Source organism: Lepisosteus oculatus, chromosome 11 (genome assembly GCF_040954835.1).
Source record: "Lepisosteus oculatus isolate fLepOcu1 chromosome 11, fLepOcu1.hap2, whole genome shotgun sequence".
NCBI lineage: Eukaryota > Metazoa > Chordata > Actinopteri > Semionotiformes > Lepisosteidae > Lepisosteus > Lepisosteus oculatus.
This window is the reverse complement of record NC_090706.1, coordinates 10,973,908-10,997,903: the sequence shown is the minus strand read 5'-3', so window position 1 is coordinate 10,997,903 and position 23,996 is coordinate 10,973,908. Positions and strand designations below refer to the sequence as shown.

At 41.9% G+C, this 23,996-nt stretch overlaps 1 protein-coding gene across 3 annotated transcripts in view; it reads left to right on the top strand.

Annotated features, from left to right (window-relative positions):
* rps6ka1 (ribosomal protein S6 kinase a, polypeptide 1) overlaps positions 1-23,996 on the top strand; it is an 88,701-nt gene that overhangs the window by 7,656 nt on the left and 57,049 nt on the right. For all 3 annotated transcript variants that reach the window (XM_015349092.2, XM_006631454.3, XM_015349091.2), the window contains exon 2: positions 7,517-7,561. In XM_015349092.2, coding sequence (XP_015204578.1) covers positions 7,517-7,561 — 45 coding nt within the window. The remainder of the gene's footprint in view (positions 1-7,516; positions 7,562-23,996) is intronic.

The window sequence follows — 23,996 nt, the reverse complement described above, 5'->3', positions numbered from 1 at the left end:
TAGGGTTTCTCCAGGAACTCCAGATTCCTCCCAGAGACAGGCAGGTTAAGTTTGATTGGCTGTTCCAAGGTCTCCCTTTCTGATGGGAGGGGTTCATAATTGAGGGGGTGTGTCCTCATTCCAACCCTTAGTGGCTATGGGACTCTAGAGGGCTAGAAATTAACGTGGGGCTGAATGGCCTCCACCTGTGTAGGACCTTTCCAGCCTTCTAATATTACAGTCAGATTCAAGACAAATGCAAACTGTGCCTCAGTTTCTCAACATGGAGTTCCCCAACTTCAAGGACCTAAAAGCCAAAATGCTGCTCTTGATGCAGGAGCTAAATGGTTCAGTGAGCGTGAGTTTGTGCAGCTCGTACTGGCACTAGAAATATTTTAACAGCCTCCTTTTAAAAAAGTCTCCTTTGCCTCGGGCACTGTTGTGTTCAAAACTGGGCATGTCACGGATTGCAGCTCAGTGAACCAAGCGCCCTGGCGATTAACTGAAAACATTTACGGATATGGCAGGTGTTATTTTAGTTATTTTCCTTGGGAGAGAAAAAAAAACAGAAAAGACTGTGAGCTTCACTCTCTGCTAAAATTGATTCAGCATATACTGTATAGAGCCTTTTATCCTACAGGATCCCAAAGTGTTTTTCTTACAGGAAGGGGGCCCACTTTGTCTACCATTGAAGTGCAGTCCCACCTAGATGTCAAGCAGCAGTCATTCTGCACAGTAGCCCCCCTGCACAGCAGTTAATTTAAGGGGGAGCATTAGGGAGGCCTGCCTGTACAGGCCCACAGTGGAATTTATCCAGAACCCCAGGGTTAACACCCCTGCTCTGAATGTATTGTAAGAGAGAATCCTATTGCTGTGTGATCCAACATGTAGTCAGGACTTCAGTTATACTGTATGTCTCATCCTAAAGACAGTGTCTCCTACAGCATGGTATCTTCAGTCTGGGGACATTGGTTTGAAAGGCAGCAGGCATTTTTCCCTGAATGGTACCTGAAGGATAAGCTTTTTGCTCATTTTGGCTTCACTTTACCTGTTTGTAAAGTTTGGGCATTCAGGATGTGTAGCCATTGTGAACAATCATTTCTTCCACCAGCATTTTGATCACAAGAACAGGCCACTCGAGGTGTAAGATCTCACCATTTTTCAATGAGATGAGCTGCTTCAATATTGCCCTTCAGCAGAATTTGGAAAGATTTCCCACGCTTACAGTAGCTGTCCAGTCTTGCAGTCTGATGTCTGTGCAAAGTGACTCCTTTCAAGAATCCTCTTTAAGATGATTTTGATTCTTTCAAATTTGTTTGTTTAAAAGTCCAAAAATATGGAGTGTTTGCACATGTTTCGTGCAACAATGCTGGTTGTCTCAATGCAAATGAATTGTGGTTTTTGTTGCACTCTGCTCCTGCCAAGTTTGGTGCATAAATCATGATGCATGTTCTCACTATCAGCAGGAGTAAATATAATGTGGATTCATTCCTTCAGTCTAGCCCCAATCCTCAGCCCCACCCCACAGTGTGCTGAGAGATCCCTCCCTGCAGCACACAGCGTAGCATCGTCCTTCTGTAAACTCTAGAGATTAGGGATCTCAAGGGCTTGTTTAAAAGACTCGGGAGAAGGCATTGGGCGCGAGAGTTTTTTTTATTTGCCCTTTGATGTCCTATGGATGCAACCGGGTATTTCTTTTCTTGAGAGAAGGTAAGAAATGAGAGACTCCTTAGCCCCTGCAGTTCTTTCGGTTGCTATCTGCTGTCTGAGCCGAGGATCCCTCGCAGAATCCTGGGTATCAGTTTCAACAGCATGGATGGGTCACTTGTTCCACACTCCCACAACACTGTGTGTAAAGAAGTGTTCCCTGTTTTCGCTCATAAATGCACTTCTTCTTAGTTTTCACATGTCTTCTGGCTTGTCTTTAACTGTTGACCTTGCAGACGACTGCGCTTGCTTCCTCAGTATATTTTGAGGATTATGAATTCTTACTGCAAGGGACTTGACTCATCCGTTTTTCCAAGACTTAAGATATTCTGTTCTATTAACCCGTCTGTGTAAGACCTTCCCTTGAAGTCTTTGAACTGATTCCAGTGCCGCAATAGTCTTTTTGAAATGTGATTAATTTCACCGTCATGGCTGCGTTAAGTCTAAATAGTTAGAAGAACCAATTTTCCAGAACTAGAAAAGTACGCTTAAGAATTAACCTCGGAGATTCTGGTTTTGTGAGAGTAGGACACTTGTATTCTTTTCCATGAACAAGTACCTGGTATTTCTGAAGAAGTACTGAGGGTGAAACAGCAGCCTGAGAGTTAACACAGGCCTGCGGCAGAGGCAAGTCCAAACTGAGGGCCAGACAGGAAAGTTAAACAGAACGTGAAGACCTGTGAAGTCCAGAGCTCATCCGTAACGTTAACCAGAAGGCCAGGATAAACACACTCATCCCGCGTAAAAGAAGACAAATCCTCTAGGAGAAAGGATACATCTGCACATGTTTTCCTAGTAAGGGAATTTTGTTCCTGGAAGGATAGGAGAAAAGATTAAAAAAAAATGCATGTCCTGCAACCCTTTTTTTTCCTAGAGGGTATTTTTCAAGTGAAAAGAGAGATATGGTTATCTGGAATATCCCATAGAGGTGCTTAACAAGGTGTGTGATATGAACTTGAGCTGTGTTTTTTAAAAATATTTTAAAAGTCATTTCCAGTTAAAGTTCGTTTCTGTTTAAAAGGCAATGATTGCTGTAGAACACGGGACCCACCAATAGCCTCAGAATGGTGTAAGCAGCTCTTGATGAAGAGTTTGACTGTTGCTTTTAAGGCTATAGAGCTAAATCAGCTGTTTATGCCACTAAAGTCCATAAACTGTTGATGATTAAAGATGGCCCTGATCCTAGAGTGCCACAACCCAGTTAGTAGTGTTTTATCAGTTAATCACAGTTCAGTAGTTCCAGATTTGAAAATGTGAAAATTGAGGGTTTCGCAGGTAGAAATCCTGCTCTAGAACAAAGCTGCACAGTGTCTAGTCTAGAATATCTGCGGCCACTCACTCTGGAAACATTTACACACTGGTAACAAATAGCTCCTTGTTCCTTCAGCGATTAGGAGGATCAGGGTGGTTACTGAGTTGCTGGTTGTGGAATAGTGCTACTCCAGGGTGGATTGGAAGGGCTACGTGTTGAATACATGTTGTCTTAAACGTAAAGTGTTAATGGCAGCATGGTGGTGCAGTGGTTACCGTTGCTGCCTCGCAGGGCACCGCGTTTAATTCATGGGGTGCCATCTGCGTGCAGTTCGTGTGCCACAAGCCAAACACATGCTTTTAGTTTAATTGGCTTCTGTAAAATTTGCTGTAGTGTGAATTTGTGGGTGTTGGTGTCTGTGTGTGGTCAAATCAGTGGTCTCTACTGGGGGGGCTCCAGTTCTTCACTGCTGGTATTTGAGTATTTTATACACTGCAGTGTGTGAGCTCCTGCCTTCTAGGTGTTGATTTAGACGACTTGAATTCAAATACAGTAGAATTAAGTTATCTTTTATTCCCACAGCTGTTAACCTGCTTAATTTGGACAATTGATTGTATATTTTACTTTACTTTTACTTTATCATCATACAAGGACAGTATGTCTGAATTAGTGAAAGGGTTCATATTGTGTTCATGTATTGTGAACTGTATCTTTTACCTGCCTGCTGAGCGAATTTCCCATCTGGGATGATGAAAGGAAGTAAGTGTCCCACAGAAATATGTTCATTTTCTTGATGGTGATTTCAGTTATTTGGGAGGTACAGTATGAGACAAATACTCCACCATCTGTAAAGTATGTAGAGCTGCGTTGCTCAGTACAGTGTCCACAATGTCCACAATAAAAGGGTTTGCAACTTTTTTTCTCCGGGTCTTAAAAGGTAGGTTTTGCGTTGATTTCTCATGAGTCGAAGTGTCTTGTCAGATGCCTTCATGTGCTCATGTAATGAAAAAGGGCTTTAAAAAAAGTGATTGTTCCATTGTCCTGACTGATTAGAATTGTGTGGCTCTGCTCTGTTTCTGCTTTTTTAAGGATGCATGATTTTGCCTTAATAGTCCTGACACCTATATTGCGCTTTTCTGGACACTCAACGCACTTTACAGGTAATGGGGACTCTCCTCCACCACCAATGTGTAGTCTCTACCTGGATGACGCAACAGCAGCCATAGTACTCCAGTACGCTCACTACACACCAGCTGTCAGTGGGGAGGAGAACAGAGTGATGAGGCCAATTCAGAGATGGGGATCGTTATGAGGCTGATTAATAAAGACCAGGGGACAATTTGAGAAGTTTAGAAAATGTAACACCCCAACTTTACATCATTGTCCACACAGACCGCAGGGTGAGCGCCCCCTACTGGTCCCACTAACTTCCAGCAGCAGCCTTAGTTTTTCCTAGGAGGTCTTCCATTCAGGTACTGACCAGGCTCACAGCTGCTCAGTTTCAGGTTGTGAGCTGCAGTGTGATATACTGGCTGACCAGTCAGGACCCTTCTCCATGCAGCTTGGTTGGTTGCTGGTCCAGGAGAGACAAGGCAGTTGACATTTGCAACTCGCTTCTTGGCAAGGAGCATGCACCACAGCCAAGTACTGTAACAGGCCGACTAGATTTCAAATAATAAAAAAAAAACCTCTCATTAAACCACTTCTCATCACGTACTCCAGCGCACACTGTGTGGAGTATTGTACTGCTGCTTAGGTCTGCCAGGCCTCTTTTCTGTCTTTGTGTAGCCTACAGTATGCATAATTCATTTTTCCTGCACACATGCCAAACGCCAAAAGAAAGAAACGAGAGACATAGAGTATACGTAATTAGTTAAATAAATATCCCCAACAATAATTCTTGCATTTTAACTCAGCCGAATCAGGGAGTTGAAGTTCATGTTTATGCAAGTGAGGAGTTCAGTTTTCTGAGTAATGCTCGGAGGAGCAAACATTTATCCTAATAGAGCAGTGGATGTGCTCTGCCCTCATTCAAGAGATTAAAAAATGGCACAAAGCTGTCATATTAACTTGATCTTCACTGTCACAGAGATGATTTCAACTGACATAAAATACCACGCTCAAAATGGAGAATACACGAACACAGACATACAGGGTAGAGTTTGGGCTTGTGTATTGTGCAGGGTCTTCTGTTTTGTCTTTGCTCATCCTATAGTATGCATAATTAATTATTCCGGTGCCAGACATAAGCTAAGATGATTCACATGTGGCAATGGTAAAAAGGGAATGCTTTCGAATGCAGACGGTCAATCAGAAGGATAAGACTGGCGATAAAGAAGCAAGGAGCTGTTGTTTGTTGAAGGGGGGATTCCCAGCTCAAACCCTAGCTCTGGTCAAATTGCTGAACTTCTTTGTGCTCCATTCTTGAAGAGACAAAAATCTCAGGTCCTTTTATTAGAAGCCTTGCTTGGCAGCTGTTGAGGTGTAAGCTATTTGAGAATTTGTACTAGCTTTTTTTGGTATGGGGGCACCCCTGTCTGTGTGATAGGCTAGGCTATGAGAAGAAAAAACAGATGTACAGTGTGCATCAATGAGAAGCCACATTTCTTCTGTTTTGCATGGGCTTTCTGTGCAGTGCTGAGTCGGGACCTGACTGAAACAGCTTGTTTATGAGGAGTAAGAGCCATGTTTCTGGAAGATTAGAGGATTTTGGGATACGTCCCCAAACCTGGAATATAGTCCTGAAAAGAGATGTTCAGAGCTTAACAACAGTTTCATCTACCCTCTCATACCTGTTCAGACTCATTTGTGCTTTGAGGGAATGGGAGTCTGCAGCAGAGCAGCGTTAGGATCTCGTGGGCTGCGTGCTGGGCAGTTGGCCCGTGCGCGAGGCCGCGGTCAGGCGTACTTCCGCAAGCTGCTGCAGACGGGCTCCTTGGCCACTCGGTGCACCGCTCAAAATTTGTGACCACTTGGAAGAAATCAACAGCGTACTAGAGAGATGGGCGGGGTGGGGGGAGTTACATTTTTAATTAACCACTCACTCTAAGGGAGTTTAAAACCCTGAATATAAGGGCGAGAGGAGTGTTGTTTGTTTGACCGCTGGTAATGACCACTTGGAAATACAGTCGCTAGAGAAGTGAGGTGACTAGAACGTGAGGTTGTGAAACACCAGTTAGCTGTTCAAGCTCAGGGGGGTGTTCTACAGCCTGATTGTGTATGTTCTGTGAATATAGCCAATGTGTGAGAGAACAGTATTGTTCATTTTTCCCTACATCCTTAGAAATCCCTGATGTCCTTACATTCCTGGGCAGAAAAGAGATTTCTAGAAACATCTGCAGATCGACAGCAGCCCAGTGTATCCTCTTTTTGCCATGTAACGCTTGTTCACTTTGTGCCTGTAATGATGACATTTACCCTCCGGAGCAGGAAAGGTGTTGGGGACTCACTGAGTCACATGACTGGGCTTTTGGCACATTTGGTTTGTTTGCCTAGCTGGCTGGGTGTGCAGTGTGGTTTCAGGAGGGCTGAGACAGGCCTGAGAGATGGATGTTTGAGCCCTGCCCTTTGTTTGTCTGGCTTCTTGTATATGCAGTGTGATCTCAGGAGGGGAAGTGGTTTGAGCTCTGTCGAGTGAATCCTTGTCTACCAGTTTTTTTTTTTCTGTGAGAGCCCTTATTTATCATTGCTGAGCCTATTGGTTGTGCATTCATCCCTTATCCATTAAAAACAGGTTGATACAGAATAACTTTACAGTTCTTTTTATATGAATGATTGTGTTGTAGTGCAGAGAAGCCTTTCACAAACAAGGAGACATTCAGATCTCGGTATACGATCCACTATTGAGTGCAAGAAAGCCCTTTTTAAAACATGAGAAAGGTAGCTCTCAGAATTTGGGCTAGTCCAGCTGCTTGTACAATCTTCATTCCAACCTAAGCAGGCTGACTGAGAGAGATTACGGCCACAGTGGTGTAATCTGTATTTTTTTCAGTGTTTTATTTTTTTGTTATGAAATGTTGTGTTGCAATTCTTCTGTGATATGATAATAGCCTACATAATGGATCTTTATTTTCCCCAGAACATGAGTATATTAATTAGTACAATAGTGTTTTTTGGTTCTGAATAATAGATGTTTATCAACAAGGTATAAAAACTGCAGCATTGCTTTTTTAACAGGGGAAAATGTTTTTAAACAATAAAGATGGTTTTGTTTTAGTTTTAGCCAAGCAAACTGGTGATATCAATAGCTTCTCCTTGGTTTTTAAAGTGAAACAGGCCTAGATAAACAAATGTCTTGTGTTTGGATTATTTCAGCAGTAAAATGTAAATTCGTCCTTGTTTACCAGCCTTCCAATTGATTTGTATTACCCTGCTCTCAATATCCACTGCTAGATGGAAGGACTAAGCTGTTTTTGTTGCTCTTTCAAAGGTCAATATTTTGAAGCGTGCTTGTTTTGTCAAATGCTGTATTTATCATTAATGCATTTCTCTTCTTGAAACCTACTCTGCTTCATCTCAGTTTATGCTCACTCAATACATGCATTTCACTGAGCTATAAATATCTTTCTTTCTTTGCAGAATGGACAGAGCATAACAGAGGAAGGTGTTGCTCCAGCTGTAAAGGTAGGATTTTTAAATCACTTTCTTTGGCCTCTGGTTCCTCTCCATGCAGAAACCACTAAAAGCAGGGGCTGCATTCATTTTTTGTTCTGAGATCTCCTACGTGGGCGATGTCTTTGTAAAAAAAAAAATGAAACCAAAAAAACTGATGATATATGCAAAAAGTCACTTGCACACTGACATAATATTTAGTCTCCTTTCAGGTGTTTTATACCATTCATTAATCCATGATCAGAGCCACTTATTCATGTTCACACCTCAGAAAACAGATGTTTTTCATTGTTTTTTTTAAAGTTTGATAGTGTCTGTGCCAGGTTCTGAGCAAACCAGCTTATTGATGAACAAAATTTCCTTTCTCACTCTTGGTGGACAAGCAGTTGTGGCACTCGTGTCATAAAAATGCTGAAATACCATCAGGTCACTGCCATTTTAAAGCACTGACTAAACGTCACAACGATTTAAAACAAATATTAAAGAGGTAAAACAAAGAGTCTGAGTCATTACCAGGGGGCATGCTGTCTCAAGTGACTTTCTGTTGTAGAGGTTGAAACTGGGCCACTTTGTCTGTTTTCCTTTGAGTTTGATCTTGTTTCTGAGTCAGAATCTGCTGAGGTCCCATACTCTGTCTGGGCTCATGGATGACTAACTCTGTCCTCTCCAAATCACTAGGACAGCCATTGGTCCCCGAAACCAAAGCGCTTTCATTGTCAAAACCCTTTCATGATGAAAGGTAGCTGCTGTGAGGTGGAGAGGTTTCAGAACTCTCTGAAGTCCATTTGAAAGTTGTTATGGATGGTACTTCAGTCAAAGTCTGGGGAAATGTCTCCTGAATGTTGTTTTAACATTTGATTTCTTCGGTCCCTCACTGCTGAGAGAAATAGCAGCAGCAGATTAGACCCCGGCTCCAATTCCAGGTGCCGTGAGATTTCTCTGTTCGGGCGGTGCCTTCATACTCTTTGTTTTGAAGAAGTTTGCATTGTTTAAATGGCATGTCAACTGTGAAATGAGTGTTTTGAATGTGTATAAAAGCATTTCATAATTAATTAAATGTTTAAACCTGCAATGTTATTTGTCATCCATGATTAAATCCTGCAAAATATAAAGGAAGCTTGACGTCTTTGAAGTCTTATGCAGCAATAATGTTTTGTTGGAGAACGGACAGTACTGTATAGAGTTCACTAAATTTCTCAAAATGTTTTTTCAGGTAAAGTGGTTTTCACACTTGAGGTACAGTGCTATATGTGTTTTCAGTTGTGACTTAAAATCGCATGTCTGAGGCTCAGTGGGCCTGATTACATTGGGCTCTTGTCTGTGCCGTTATTATGCTTCAGTTCCCTGCTGTTTTTTTCATTTCCTGAGTTGTGCGCAAAACAAGTTAACTGTAGAGACATGAAACAAGCGTGACTGAGTCTCTGAACAGCCTGCGTAGGAATAGGAGCATCCCGCTTGTGATTTTTAAATGCTCCACCAAGCCGACCTACAGACGAAGGCAAGAACTGACGTCCTGTGGTCCCCCACCTCCCCCCCTGCATTCCCTGCCTCTCGCCTCCCCAGTGGCCTGGCACGTGGCATCGTCAGCCTTTAAACCCCCTTCAGAGTCAAATCAGCCGCCCTTACGGCATCGCACTCCAATTAGCCAGGAGCCGTAAGCACAAAAGCTGGAGGTCATTTGCACATAACACAGCGGGCCCTTAGCGTGTGGATTTTGAACTGTGTACGTTCGTAATGCCCAGGTCTGTGTAATTGAATCTAGTCTTGATCTTTAAAACAACTCCGTCTTCTTTGATTATTTTGTGTGCAATGGGATTTCTCCATTTGCTTTCTGTGTGGCACGCTTCAGCATCTGAATTTATTCTGTCCTGTATATGCAATTTAAGTTATTCAGTAACCAAAGCCAAGCCCAGCTGGGTAGGTGCGGTGATACAAAAAACACAGTAAGAAGCCAGTGTAAGTGTTTCTCTTTTTCTTCAGTGTTTATGCAATCGAAGTGCATCGGGCACGCTATTGGAGGTTTTCTACGTATTGATTTGGGTCATCTGCGTAAGCATGACCTGCTTTTGGGTTGTCACATGACGTGGTGTGTTGAAGCACAGCGCCAGGTTTCAGTCACTTGGCCGTGGTGGGTGGTTCTGGAGGATCAATATGTCTGAATTGTAACAAGAGAAATAGCTTGGCCTGTCAATAATGCAACCCATTATGTGTGTTTCAGTCCCAGCACACCCAGGGAATAAAGGCAACACAGATGGCCTTATATCCAGCCGCCAGGGAGCAGAGCGGACAGCAGTGTGGTGAATTACTGGAGGGCATGTTCTTGTGAAAATGACCATTGCAGGGCTAATAAAAGAAGGAAACAGCACACTGATTTTAGAGTATGCCACATCCATCTTCCTGAATCGCAATTAAGAGCAATACAATAGCTCATTTGTCTTTTTTTTTAACCAAAAGCAGCATTACGGCCTTTCAGGCTGATGTCATCATTGCCGAAGCTCAACAAGGCTGAGCCAGGTTTGTAGTGTGATGGGAGGCCTTTAAGGAAAACCTGGTTGTGGCGGGCGATGGTGGTGGACCAGTAGGTGGCGCTCTTCCCTGTGGACCAGACCTCAGAAACCACTGCCCCTGCATAGTTACTGGGTGAACTGTGCTGTAGGAGGTGCCACCCCTCAGATGAAAGTTTACTCCCAGAGTCTTAGCTAAATTCCACTCCAGGCTTGTACAATCCAGCCTTTCTAAAGTTCAAACTAAATTTAAATAATAATAAATGTTATCCAGGTGAGTGCAGCTTTTCAGAAGTGGATGAAGTGGATCCCTTCCTACATGTAAATTTCTTCAGGATCTGTTGGGATGAGAAGTGCTAATCAAATGTACAGAATGCAGTCTCTTCAGAAACAAGAATGAGGGTGAAAGACTGGGTTTTTCTAAGTTAAGTCAGTAAATCAGTAATGTGTGGCACAGTGGGTAGCATTGCCGTCTTGCAACTGGACCTGTGGTGCAGTCTGTGTGGAGTTTGTATGTTCTCACCTCCATGTTCATGGGTTTCCTCCTGGTCCTCTATAGTTTTCTCCCACAGTCCAAAAACATACTGGTAGGTTACTTTGGCTTCTTGTAAAATTGTCCCTGGTGTGAGTGTGTTTGTGTCTGTCTTGTCTGTTTGTCTTTCCTGCAATGGCCTGGTGTCCTGTCCAGGGAGTATCCAGCCTTGCGCTCGTTGCTGGCCGGGATAGGCTAATAAAGCGATTGGGGAAAAAGGATGGATTTGTTTTCTTTCCAGACATTGCTGCACCACCAGCATAACAGATCCACTTTGCCGTGATTTCTGCTGATCTCATTGGTGAAAAGGGTCCAATGTTTCGCTTCCCTCCAAACCGCATGTCAGGAGCAATACATTTCTAGACAAATCATCTAGTTCATTTTTGTGAATTCATAGATTGCGTGACCAGTACCCAGATATAATCTTTGACTTTAAACAAGTGTCACAGGAAGTGTCCCAAGTGTCCCATTACCTGGAGATGCAAGTGTGCATTCAGCTGATTCACCAGAACGCATAGGATTGCTGCGTTGTATTTCTCCTACCGTTCGGTAAACGGTACCGAAGCATTCGGTCCAAGTCCAACAGACTACAGAACAGCTTCTACCTCCAGGCAATAAGACTGCTAAACAGACAACCTGCAGCTCCTTTAGCAAATCACCTGTAATGGCTACATGGACACACAGTTTTCATTGTATTCAGCATACTGCACTACATGTATATATTGCATACACCATGGACACATAGCAGCTATATTCATATTAAGTTTTATTCAGTTTCTATTACATCTATTATTATGTAACCTTATTTTCGTAACCTTAATTTTGTGATTTTTGTGAGCTCGCAGAAAAGACATTTCATTGCTAGCAGCTACTGCTGCACGCTGTATTATTGTGCATTTGATAAATAAACTTTGATTTGATTTGAGAAGGTTCTAAAGCCAAAATGTAGTAATATTTTATTAGCTCTAGATGCACAGTACGGGGCATTATAAACTGCATTATAAGTATTATAAATTATTATAAACAATGATGTGATGATGTGCGTAACCAAGCAGTAGGTCAGATCCAGGCTGGAATGTCCCAGCAAGCTTTTCCAAACTGCCTCATCACAGAAACGCCATGCTTACACTTTTCCATTGTTGGAAAGCTAACCTTAATGCCAGGAAAGTCCAAGTTTGGCAAGAATGACAGGCCAGGTCATTGCCCCTATGATATGGCAACACCCCTAGCACTGCCTAGTAACCAAGAGCATAGGCCAGAGCCCATCTTCAACCTTGTGAACGTGACCCTCATGGTCAACTGGCTTTGTGACTTTCCTGATGCTTGTTGAGGACCTGGAAGTTTGAGCTGTGTACAATGTTTTAAAATTGCTTCTGCCATTTTAGTTATTGTGTGTAGATCTTAGACCATAATAATATACTGCTTGGCAGTTTCATTCATGGTGTGTTTTCTGGTATATTTCAGTGTGGATAAGCTACTATAATGGATCTCTTTTCTTATCCAATTAGCTGGTTTTCAATCTGAACAGCTGCACAGCCCCCAGGCTGGTGGTATAGGATTTCCCACAACTAGATGCAGGGATGCCGGAGACACTGGAGGTGATGTCTGTGAATGGCAAACACCAGTAAGGCAAGATTGTCATAAGAGCAGGATCAGGATGGGGAATGGTGGTGGAGAGCTGGAGTTAGCTGTGAGGCAGAAATGTGTGACACGGAAAGGCACATTATTGCCAAAATCAGCATGCATGGAGCCCTTTGTGGTGGATTAGAGGTGCAAAATGAAACCGAGTAATGAACAAAACAGTATTTTTCTATTAATCTTCACCTAATCAAATGACAGTTATTTAAAAGAAACACTGGAGAAAGGAACGTGCTGGCTGGAATGATGAAAGACACCTCGTCTTACCTTTTGCTTGTTGGATTTGATAACTGGTTGTGATCTGTTATCTCTCAGGCAAAGAACCGAAGACCTTTAATTGTATAAACCTGGAGAACATATCACTGTAATAAAATAATTGTTTGCGTGATTCTAGGGAGTATTGCACGTAGGACACTGAATTCACCCACCACTCAAGTGCAGCTTCCACCTGGGCGACATTTGAACATGCATAGAGATCAGAACAGGAAGTGACATCACAGTTCACCTCTGACCTTTATGGCTCAGATGGCTCCATAAAGGGGAACATAAACCCTTTTGGGTGATAAGGGTTCTCCACAATGGCTGTTAATTTTTATTGGAGAAAGACTTGTATTACACTCCCATCTGTGCATTTAAGTGCTGTGAACTAGGACATCCATTTGGTCCATTTTACTCTGGGCCCCACATCGAAACATAAATTAAACTGTATGAATTTTCGGCCACCAGCCAGTTCAATGAGTGGTGCTGTTCATTTAGGAGCTGTTAAAATCAAGAGGAGGCCATTCAGCCCATTTGGTAATTAGTAGATTATTGATCGCAGGATCTCATCCAGCTGTTCCTGAAGGACGTCAAGGTATTGACTTCAACAACATAGCTGGGTGGGTGCCTTGTTCCCCACTCCCACACCCATTTGTGCCTTGTGTTCCTGTATTAGGTATACTTTAATGTAGTTTCCACGTATGCCTTCTGGTATGAGTTCTGAAGCCATAGCGCTCCAGTATGCTAACCATACACCAGCTATCAGTGGGGAGTGATGAAGCCAATTCATAGATGGGGATTATTAGGAGACCAGGGGGAATTTTGGCCAGGACACTGGGGTAACACCCCTGCTCTTTTCAAAAAATGCCCTGCTGAATCTGAACCTCAGTTTTACGTCTTATCCGATGGATGGTGCCAATTGTATGGTATAGTGTTTCCATTACTATGCTAGGGCATTATGACTCACACAGACCACTGGGTGAGAGCCCCCTACTGGCCCCATTAACACCTCGTCCAGCAGCAACCTTAGCTTTCCCAGGAGGTCTCCATCCAGATACTGGCCAGGTTCCCACCTGCTTAGCTTGGATTGCCAGTTGTGAGTTGCGGAGTGATGTAGCAGCAAAAGGCCTGCTGCAGTGATCAAAGACAAGTAAGAGTTGACCATTCCAAATTGCAGGCAGTAAAAATAACAATGATTTGTCATTACTGTTTTTTAAGAAAATCTGACTTTGAATTCTGTGAGTATACTGAGTTTTTGGTTAGGGCTAAAATGGTGCATTTTGTAGAGGGAGGCTTTTCAGCGTGAAACTGAAAGGTACAGAATTGATTTTGTGTTTTGTCACATTTGATACGTGAGGGCAACAGAGAGAGCCCCACAGGCAATTTGTTTATTTCCACTATGTTGACTAAAAATAGACTTGTCATCTTTGTGAACCCGCTGGGTTCATTTGTCTTTGTCCTAATGGTCTGTACCATATAACCTGATGTTGAGTGTTATTGATCTGAAGTGTTAAGCGAAACAAGGAATTCGAGATTCTTTTAATAGCCATCCAGTTATGAAGCACTTCCTTCTATCCATCCAGAGTTTCCCATCTCTCTAAGCCAGCATGGTGCTGATTAAAGCTCATTGGGCTTGGTTTTCTCCTCATGGGGGGTTAGAATATTATGTGCAATTGAAGGTTGTGTGAGCTCTTCAAACACAGCTGTGTTCCAGCTTTATGGGGTATGAGGATTTTGGGGTCTGTGAATAATGAAGGGAGCTAGACAGTAGAAAGAATCATTCATCTGATCTCTGTGTATTTACCTCTGTCTCTAGGGTGCTGGGAGATGGTAAGAGAATTCCACTATTGCCTTGTTCCAATCTTCCTCTTTTTGGACCATGGAACACTTACAACCACATTAAGTTGAAAGCTAATTTATTCCTAAAAATACAGCAGCACAGTGTTGTCAGATGGTCCCATGGGCTGTTCCCAACCATCCATCCATTTTCTAACTGCTTTTTCTAAATCTGATTTGCGGGAGAGCTGCAGCCTGTCCCAGCAAGCAGCAGACGCAAGGCAGGATGCACCCAGAATGGGACGCCAGACCATTGCAGGGATCAACCACAGACGCAGACAAGCACACACTTGTATCAAGGCCAGTTTTCCCAGAAACCAATTAACCTATCAGTATGTCTTTGGCCTATAGAAGGAATCTGGAGGAAACACATGCAACCGTGTGGGGAGAACATACAAACTCCACACAGACAGCACCCCAGATCTTGAATGGGACCCAAGTGCCATCTGTTCTTCTCACATGTTTCTTTAATGTTTATGAATTACAGTTTTATAAAAAGTGAGGCTAAGTTTTGCCAGGGATAAATGCTTTTATATTGATGTCTAGAGGAAATAGCAGCATTCCACTTCATTTTGAAGTCCAGTCCATCCAGTCTCGTTTTCCAGAGGTCATCCTTTATTGGGTGCAGCAGACCTCTGACTAGGTAGTTGGCTGTTGATGCGTCTTTCTGCAGCCCTAGGTGTGATGGAAGCACATCCTCTGTGTTTCTGCAGCAGCTGAGAGAGATGTCAGAGAGCAACTTCCAGGACTGTGCCACCCAATGGAAACCTGCCCTTTTCCCAGCATTATTGTAACCGCCATGTCAAGCACTGTGTGGAATCTGGCACGGGGCAGAGCAGCAGATTGATTTTAATGTTCACTATCGAAGCGTGTCTAAGCGACGGGCTTCCTCCTGCCTACCCCTGCAGGCCACGTGTGCAAGCGCGACCTCACTAACCCCGGTGCTCCAAGCTCACGGGTCCTGCAGGGGTATCGGTCCCCAGGCGTGCTGAGGCGGCACCGGACAATTGAGCAACGCAGGCAGAGCAAGTCAGAACAAGTGTGAAACAGCAGGAAATGGTCAAAAACAGCATCAAAGCAATTTTCCTCGATTCACACAGTCTATTAAACTCTGCAGGTCGAGGTACTGTATGTGCAATCCTCAGTTCCCGAGCACTGTTTGAAGTTCTTCTTAATCAGCACTACGATATTTTAGATGCACAGAAACTTTCATGGAAGCCTTTCTATTTATAGTGTTACATTTGAATCTGCTAACTTTCCAATGAATCCAAGCGCTTAATGGTTACAATGTTTTCCAACAGCTGAAAGATGACAGCACTGTTGTGATGTGCAGTGTCAAGCAAATTAAATGTATTCAGAAAATGGAGATTAGATGTATTATATTTAATAATTATCTCTTGTTCGTAATAACAGAGCTGATTAGAAAGCTTGCAAAATTGCATCTCCTGGTTAGACTCCAGATAGTAATCTGACACTGATTGCTATAAATAATTTAGAAAAAATAATTGATTGTATTAAATTGACAAGATCTTGTCATGCCTACCAGATTAATGATGTTGTTTACAGCAGTAAATGCTGTTCTTGTAGAAATTAAATGTTGAGTTCAAGAAGCCAAACTGTAAATTAAAGGTCATAAAATCACTTAGGTAGGATCTTGTAAAGAGTATTGGTTATGGTTTTGATCACCCTATTATAAAATCAAGCTTAACAAGGTCAATTTCTGGTTTGAAATGAAGGTTCATGCACAATTTAACTTAGTCATTATTCTTAACTTCTTTACACAAAGAGTTGCAGGTGTAGAGATCAAATTTGAAAGTCTTTGAGAAAGGGCTTGACAGTTCTCCTCCTAAGACCCATAATGTTGTAGACTAGCCAGAAGGACGAAAGGACTTCCTAGTGTGTCCTTCTCAGTTCATGAGTGATATAGAAAACAAGTCGAGGCCTCTCAAAATACTGTAGCACACATCGCCGATGTAGCATTTTAAAAAAGCCTATTAGTGCTTTAAGAAACCCATCCTTTTGGTTTCAACCACACACAGGTCTTGCTGATATAAATGAAACTGACATACAGACGTCTATGCTCTGCTAGGTTCTAAAAGAATTCCTCACACTATCGGCTCTGTCTGGTGGGATTTATTACAGCTGCTGTGCACCAAGACTGCCTTTGAAATTCTAAATGAATGCCAGAGAGATTCCATTTTAATAATTATGTTCCAGTTGCATATTCAGTGTAAAGAATGAGTCATTTTGCTGTACGTTTGGGTCTGCCGAAAAATTTACACATCTGATGCATTTTTTTTTTTGCTGACATTGCTTTTGTTTTTTTCTTAAGAGGAAAGATTGTGTCACTGTGAGGCTGTCAAACTTCCTAAAGTTTTCAAAGAAGCAAGTAAAGGTTAACTGATCTTTTGCTGAGAACTTTTCAGATGTGCGATTCACACCTGAAGGAAGACTCCACTCCCAAAATATTTTCTTCTTTTTACTTTCCAACTGGAAATGAACATTTACCTGTTCCTTTGCAGCCATCACACAGCTCCCCACATGAACCTTTTCGTACTGTTTGGCCCTGAATTACTGTATTCACAGCTTTAGTGTTTTTAGGTTTTGTTTTGTTTTTAAAGCCCTACATTTTGGGTGTAAAAGTTGTTTGCAAAGGTCAGTCATAACTCGGAATGGGATGTGGATTTAAACTGTTGCTGCATCAGACTAACTTGGCTTTATTAAAATGGAATTCTAAAGAAATGGTGCAATTATGCATCTTTGGATGACCATCTGGAGTCTATTACAGGAAAGCAAGGTGACAGCGAACGTGCTGCTCAACATACGGTCTCCTAATTTTGCTGTGCTGGAAATAAACCAGAAAAGAATTCAACAAAAAGCCATGTGTGACAAAGCCTCTTAATCCAGAGTGTGAAACCACCGGTTGTTTCATTCACTGGGATTTTAAATTCAATTATCATCCCCCCACCAACTCCCCCTGCCTTGTTTCAACACAAAACGGTAAATACAGAGACTAAAAGGATGGTTTATTTCTCGAAATCAACGAGCGTTCTCTTTGACAACACATCTTTCACAGCCTCTTTTCCCTTTTCCTAAATGGTGCCTGGAAGAGCTGTGGCACCAGCACATCTTTATAGGATTAGAAATGATCGTTTTGATGAGGGGAGCAATCCAAAGAAGAGATTAACGTCCGTCTATTTCTGCACAGCTCGTGGCATCCTTAATTGATACCGTTTAATTATGTTTCAGTGCAAAAAAGCAAACAGTTGTCATTTTTGGTGCTACAGGAAAAAAGTGGCTTTAAGAAAATGAGATTAGCTGCCTAATATAGTGGAGCATCACAATATTGCTCAAAAACATGAACTCTTACTTATTTTGTAATCTTGTGGATTCTGCAGTCTATTTAATAGGTAAGCTGGGAAACAAGCAAGCTTATTACTGTCCTGTCATATTAAAATAAGCTCTCAAAAAGTGTAGCTGTTCAAGTCATGCAATTGTTTTATCACAGGTAGAAAAATGGTAGTTCAGATTGTATGATTAGGGGATAAAAAAAAGACTCCAGTTACGTGCTGTCGCTCATGGTGTTAAAAACACTTCTGCATGAAAATCCCCTTAACGTATGAACATGCCCTTTATGATATTCAAGGCCAGTCCACCGAATCCTGCTGTGTTTCAGTCTCATCCATTTTTGTGCCTGGTGTTATGTCATATACCTTTTGATAAACTGTTTATTTTAATGTGCCAGGGCTTTGCATTAGCGTAGGAACAGGATCCAGGGTTTGTGTAAAAAAAAGAGAAGTGCATGACCTTTAGCTTATCCAACTAGTGTTTGCAGTGTGCAGTTCGGATGAGTGCCGGGGGAAGCAACTGTTTGTTTGTTCTTGTGCAGTTTTCCCTGGAACAACAGTGAATGAGGTGATGCCAACAAGAATGTTATCACTCAGCCTGCTGTTCGAGGAAAGTGAAGATGCTACTGTTTCTGGACAGAAAGTGGAAAGGGGAGTTTGACATGGTACCATGTACCATGAGTCCTAAGTACAGTATATGGTATGGGATGGAAATGTTCCAATTTTGCAAGTCTCCCATTATCAACCACTATTGAGGTTCCCCTCATAGGGCCAGACTCTGCTCCAATGTTTCCAAGATGGGATATTGTTTCATTTTTCCTCCAAAGAAAAAAATTGAAATGTAAATGGAGAATTAGAACTGCTAAATTGATGTTGTTGCTTAGTTACACCAAAGCATTGTGACAGTAGCACAGCCCTTTATCACTTTCAGAGAAGAAATTTTATTTTATCTTCAGTTCCACTTGTCTTTGGTTGTCTTTTAGTTGGTAGCCTGTGGTCCGGGCTTGAGCCACATAATGACACTTGAGGTTATTACAGGGTGATTGATTGGTGCAGCTGACCTGAAGCAGTGTCCACGCAGATTTGGGAGATATATTCACTTGTGAGCTAAAATATAATCAAAGTAACTGGGGGAAAACAAAACAAAGGAATATTAAAAAATAATGACCTTTTAAAAATTGGCTTATTTTAAGAATTGTGGTGCGTCTTGTGATTAGTATTATCACATCCTATCATCATAAACCTTTCTCATGTAGAATCAGTTTGGTGGCGGTAAATTTAACTTTAAACTTAAATGTAACTTTAAACTTGTGTCATAGTGTGTGCATTATCGAGTCCTGACCTTGGCCCTTCAGAATCCAGGAGACTTAAGCTCTAACATCTGTAGTTCAATTGATTAAGTTAAGTTTTAATTGAATCAATGTATCCCTTCATGTCTTAATGCTGTTGATGTCAGATAAGTAGTCGAAACCCTCCAGGATTCTGGGCCCTGGAGCTGAGAAAGCCTGCCTTGGTCAATAGGTGACTAACTGCAGATATGGTCATTCTTACTGGAACCAGGGCCAAGTATAAAAGGCATGCATAATTTAAACTAAAGATCTAAAACGGTCATGTTGCTGTCAGTCAGTGGGTAGTTAAATTGCAAGAAAACCCTCTAATTCTAGCAGAATGGTGCACTCTTCTTCATTATTAAGAGCTCTGACAAATTAATATCTGTGCCACGGAAAGCATTGTCTCTGCTCCCGAGAGTTTTGAAAGTATTGCTGGTGTGTCGGCAGCAGAAGCACGACCGCGTACAGCAAATTGGACCAACCACATTTATTTCATTTTCTCCGAAATGACATTTGTTCTCTCTCCAATTATTAGAGCTTCAGGCCGTTGGGCTAAGCTGCCCAGGGTGTACTTTTCATATAGAAGCACAAGTAATTAGAGGGCACGTGCCTGGTGAGTGAGGCAGACTTTTTCATGTGTTTTCATTTATCTACGGAAAAATAAAACAAATTTAGTGCAGTTTGTGCAGTGATGCTTCCTGTTTTTCAGAATAAGAGCTTTGTAAAAAGCATACTACTTCAGTGCTAACCACATCTCTACACAATGCAGGGTCATCTATATTCTGCTAGTGTGGTTATTGCTTATGAAGTCACCGAAGGTACCATTCATTATGGGTTTTTTTGCATTAAAAGTGGAGTGTCAGAAAATTCACACTATTGAAACTCCAGGTTTTAATTGCATGCGTTTCAGAGAATTGATGTGCTTTCTATTGGCATCCATGTGTAGTTAGTGCTCAATTCTAACACCTGGTTGGCCCATTTTTTTTTCATTTCTGTGATTTCTATTTTGTGACCATTGTAGTAACAGACTCTAAAGCATTGTTAACATCCGTAGAAAGCCATTGTCAGCATGTGGAAGAGACAGATACTGTACAGGAGCCTCCATTAGACGAGACCCAATGACATATGGCAATTCCAAACTGTGGTGGATACGTGATGATGTTAATATTCAACAGAATAAAAGTTATCGTTAATAGGACAATCATCCACACGGGGAAAAAAGGACGACTGTCTGATATTGACTATATCAACATTTAAGGCCCTCTTTATGTGAGCTGCAGGTGTTATCTGAGATATGCTCGTTGCTTAATGGTTGCACAGCAACAGAGTGTTTACATAAATTTCAGGTTAAACTTTGTTCATATCCCAGTGCATTCCGACAACTAAAGTTGGTTTATTTGAACTGCCAATATCTGGCTGTCAGTTCTTTCTGTTTATTACAGAGGCCTCTCCTTTCTCAGCCATCTGCGTTACTGCTTACAGCACTAATAATGTTAGTGGCAATTTGAGTTTTTATTGCTGAGATATTACAGCAATTGACAGCTCTAATTCGTCTGCCAAAACGGTCGGATGTATTCGGCGGATGCTGTTGTATGTTTTGCGGCACGTACCGTGTGACACTGCTAGACTGCAATTTCATTACTCGATCGGGGCTGCTGAGGGGAAAACAGAAGCTGCCCCTCGTGAAACTAGACAAATGCCAGATTGTCCAGTGATTTATGAAAACGGGGGTTTCAACTGGGATTTTTAATGACCGCAGAGAGTCGGGACCTTGGTTTTACATCTCATGAGAAGGACAGCGCCTTTTTACAGTATAGTAAAAATAATATAGTCACAGACTATACTAATATATAATAGTGTATACTATATATATGTATATATAGTATATATTATATAGTGTATATATATATTTTATACTAATAGTATAGACTATACTACAGTATAGTCACACAGACTGCAGGGTGAGCGCCCCCTGCTGGCCCCACTAACACCTCTTCCAGCCGCAACCTTAGTTTTTCCCAGGTGGTCTCCCATCCAGGTACTGACCAGGCTCACACTTGCTGAGGTTCAGTGGGCTGCCAGTTGTGAGTTGCAGGGTGATATGGCTGTTGGCAATTTAAATCTTTTATTAATCTTGATAACAAATGTCTTCAGGTCTTCACTCCACCTAAGCTGAGGTTTGGAGACCTGTTGTTTTGTGAGAACTGTAGCTGCACTCTTTTCTATACTGACCCTAGGACACCTCTGAAGAAATTACTCTGAAAGGCAAACACCATTAATTAATAATTATAGTATCACTGTAGGCCCTGTAAGAGTAAATCCATGTCAGAGTGTTGGCTAGAATAGGGAGTCAAAATGTTCTCTGTGTTTCTGGGGACCCTGTGCACAATCTCCGAGGGCTCTCGGTGATTCCCAGATATCTGGTTGAAAATCCTCTGCTTATACAGTCTGTACAATATGGAGGTTTTACATTTAGCAATATTTAGCTCCTTGTGGTACCATCTTGGATCTGATCCATTCCAGTCTTCTCACCTCTTGTCCAGGTCTGTGTGCTGTTCCTTCCAGGGACATTAAGGTCACATTCCCACTGCACAGTGATGTGGTCCATTCCAGGCTTTACCAGAGACAGCGTCTTGTTTCTTATAGACCTTTTATTCTTTTCAAGGAGTCAGCCTGTTACTGAAACACAGCCAGGACCAGACAAGACTTTCCCTAAGTAGGTCTTTTAAGTATTTTTAATATAGAAAGAAATAGCTGCACGTTTTCAAATTCAGTGTTTTGATCCACAGCATGTCCTGTGCTAAAAAGTACTGTGCTTTACGCTGTACAGAGAAAGTCTTGCACTGAAGGAATTGAAATTAATTAGACATGAGCATCTGTGCTTAAATCAGTTCTACAACTCATTAAACAATTAGAATTTAGAAATTCTAAAATTGTGTGCTTTATCCCTGAATACATTAAATGGCAGCAGCTGTACAGGCATATGTCAGAATGCTGATGGAGCTTCTTTCGAGAAATAAGAGTAGTAGGAACAACGATTATGAGCGATGGTGTCATAAACTGTACACTTGAATTGTTCCTGCCTCTGCAGTGTGTTTCACTCGACCTTATGATCTAAGATCGAGTGTTATTTCAATTACAATGTCTTTTTAAATGCCATGCATGTAGTTTCTTTTTCTTTTCTAGTAAATAGACTGTCATCTTTACTGACAGGAGACAGGAGCTGCTGTCATTTCATCCAGCCATTGATGGCCCCCGAGCCATTGATGTGTGTGCTTTTCCTCGCAGTGAGTGCTGCGTGGAGGCTGTTCTGGCCAGGCTCTGACATCCCTGGCCTGGCGGAGTGATGTCACAGTTAAACTCTCCTAGTGTAACAGCAGGGCTGGAGATCTGTGCTCAGAACTGTCAGCTCTGCTCTGGTCTCCAATTTGTTTTGACTGACAAACAGCATCACGAAAATGAATGTAGAGCTCATCTGGGTTCGAGGAAAACGACTCTAGGGAAGATCCCTCCTGTCAATGATTCTTGCTTTCACCCTGGAGACAGCTGCTGTACTTTGCTGAACGGTGTGTGTGGCTGTCCTGAGGTCTTCTTGACAAATGTTGTGAGTGAAGTGCTGTGTTCACACCATTGTCCTTCCTCTGTCCTGACCGAACACTGGTAGTTCTCTAGTCACTTGAGGGGAGGGGGATCAAATTGCAGTCCTCCGAGTCAGAAATCTCCAAGCCTGTGTCTGTCAGGAGATTGCCCGTTTTAATGATGATATCTTCAAAAAAAAAAACCTTGGAAAATTTTCTTTAAAAGTAAACTAGACATTGAAGGATCTGTGTACTCTGAATGATAAAAACAGAGCCAAGTCATAGGAGAAAATGAGACATTTCAAATTTCAAAAACACTGTTTAATGATTTTTATTTACAGGTAGAATTGAGGAGTATTGTTTCAGGGCACTGAGGTATTTTTTTTAAATATTTTTTGTGTTGTGTAGTTTCAGTTTCTCTAACATCAATGTAGGAGTTTTTTCTATTGTATTGTTACACTATATATACTAGTTTTAAGAATAGTGAATTGTCTGCCATGCAATCATTAGTCACTATGGGGGACTTAAAACCAACAGTATAAACTCATTAAAGTCTAGTTACAATAACCATAGGCGACAAAGATAATATTTTGAGTACGAATCTTAAGGGACGGGCTTTACTACTTTTTCACTTCCTCACTCTGAAAGCAATTCATTCCTCTTTATTTTTAAAAATAGACAACAATGCAAATAGTTCAAAGACAAGTCTGTACTGGTATTTTAAATTATACTGTATACAGTATCTTAGTTTCCACTTGCAAATGAGTTGTCTCTTGCCTCAATTCTATATTTTTGGTCTTGATTTGTTTAGATAATTTTTTCGGGGAGATGAAAAGAAACGGCGAGAGAATTTTCTAGGAATTCTTTGAAGATTTCTAAAAATTATTTGAACTATCGCAAAACGCTGCGCATTCGTATAGTGATATGCAGTGGTTCACATTGCTGCTTCGCAGTGCTGGGGCCCTGGGTGCAATTCCAGACCTGAGGTGCTGCCTGCGTGGAGCATTTATGTTCTCCCCTGTTTGTGTGGGTTTCCTCTGGGTGCACCGGTTTCCTCCTACAGTCCAAAGACTTGCTGGTAGGAGTAATTAGCTTCTGGGAAAATCGGCCCTGGTGTGAATGTGTGCTTATGTCTGTCTGATCTGCGATGGGCTGGTTTCCCGGCCATTGCTTGCCGGGATAGACTGGCTCCCCTGTGACCCTGAATTGGAAGACGTGCAATGGATGGAAAAAGTGATCAAAATAACAGTTGAAACAGAATTGCAAATATTCCTTTTGCATCTTTTTTTTTAGGCCTATGGTTTTCCTCCTTGATTTTTTTTGGTTCAATATTTGCACTTGCCGGTCTCTCTTTTTTTATTATTTGCGTCCCCAACCAGGGTGCGCGCTCTTTAAAACTCGGCTCTCTGGCAGCTCCTGTGCC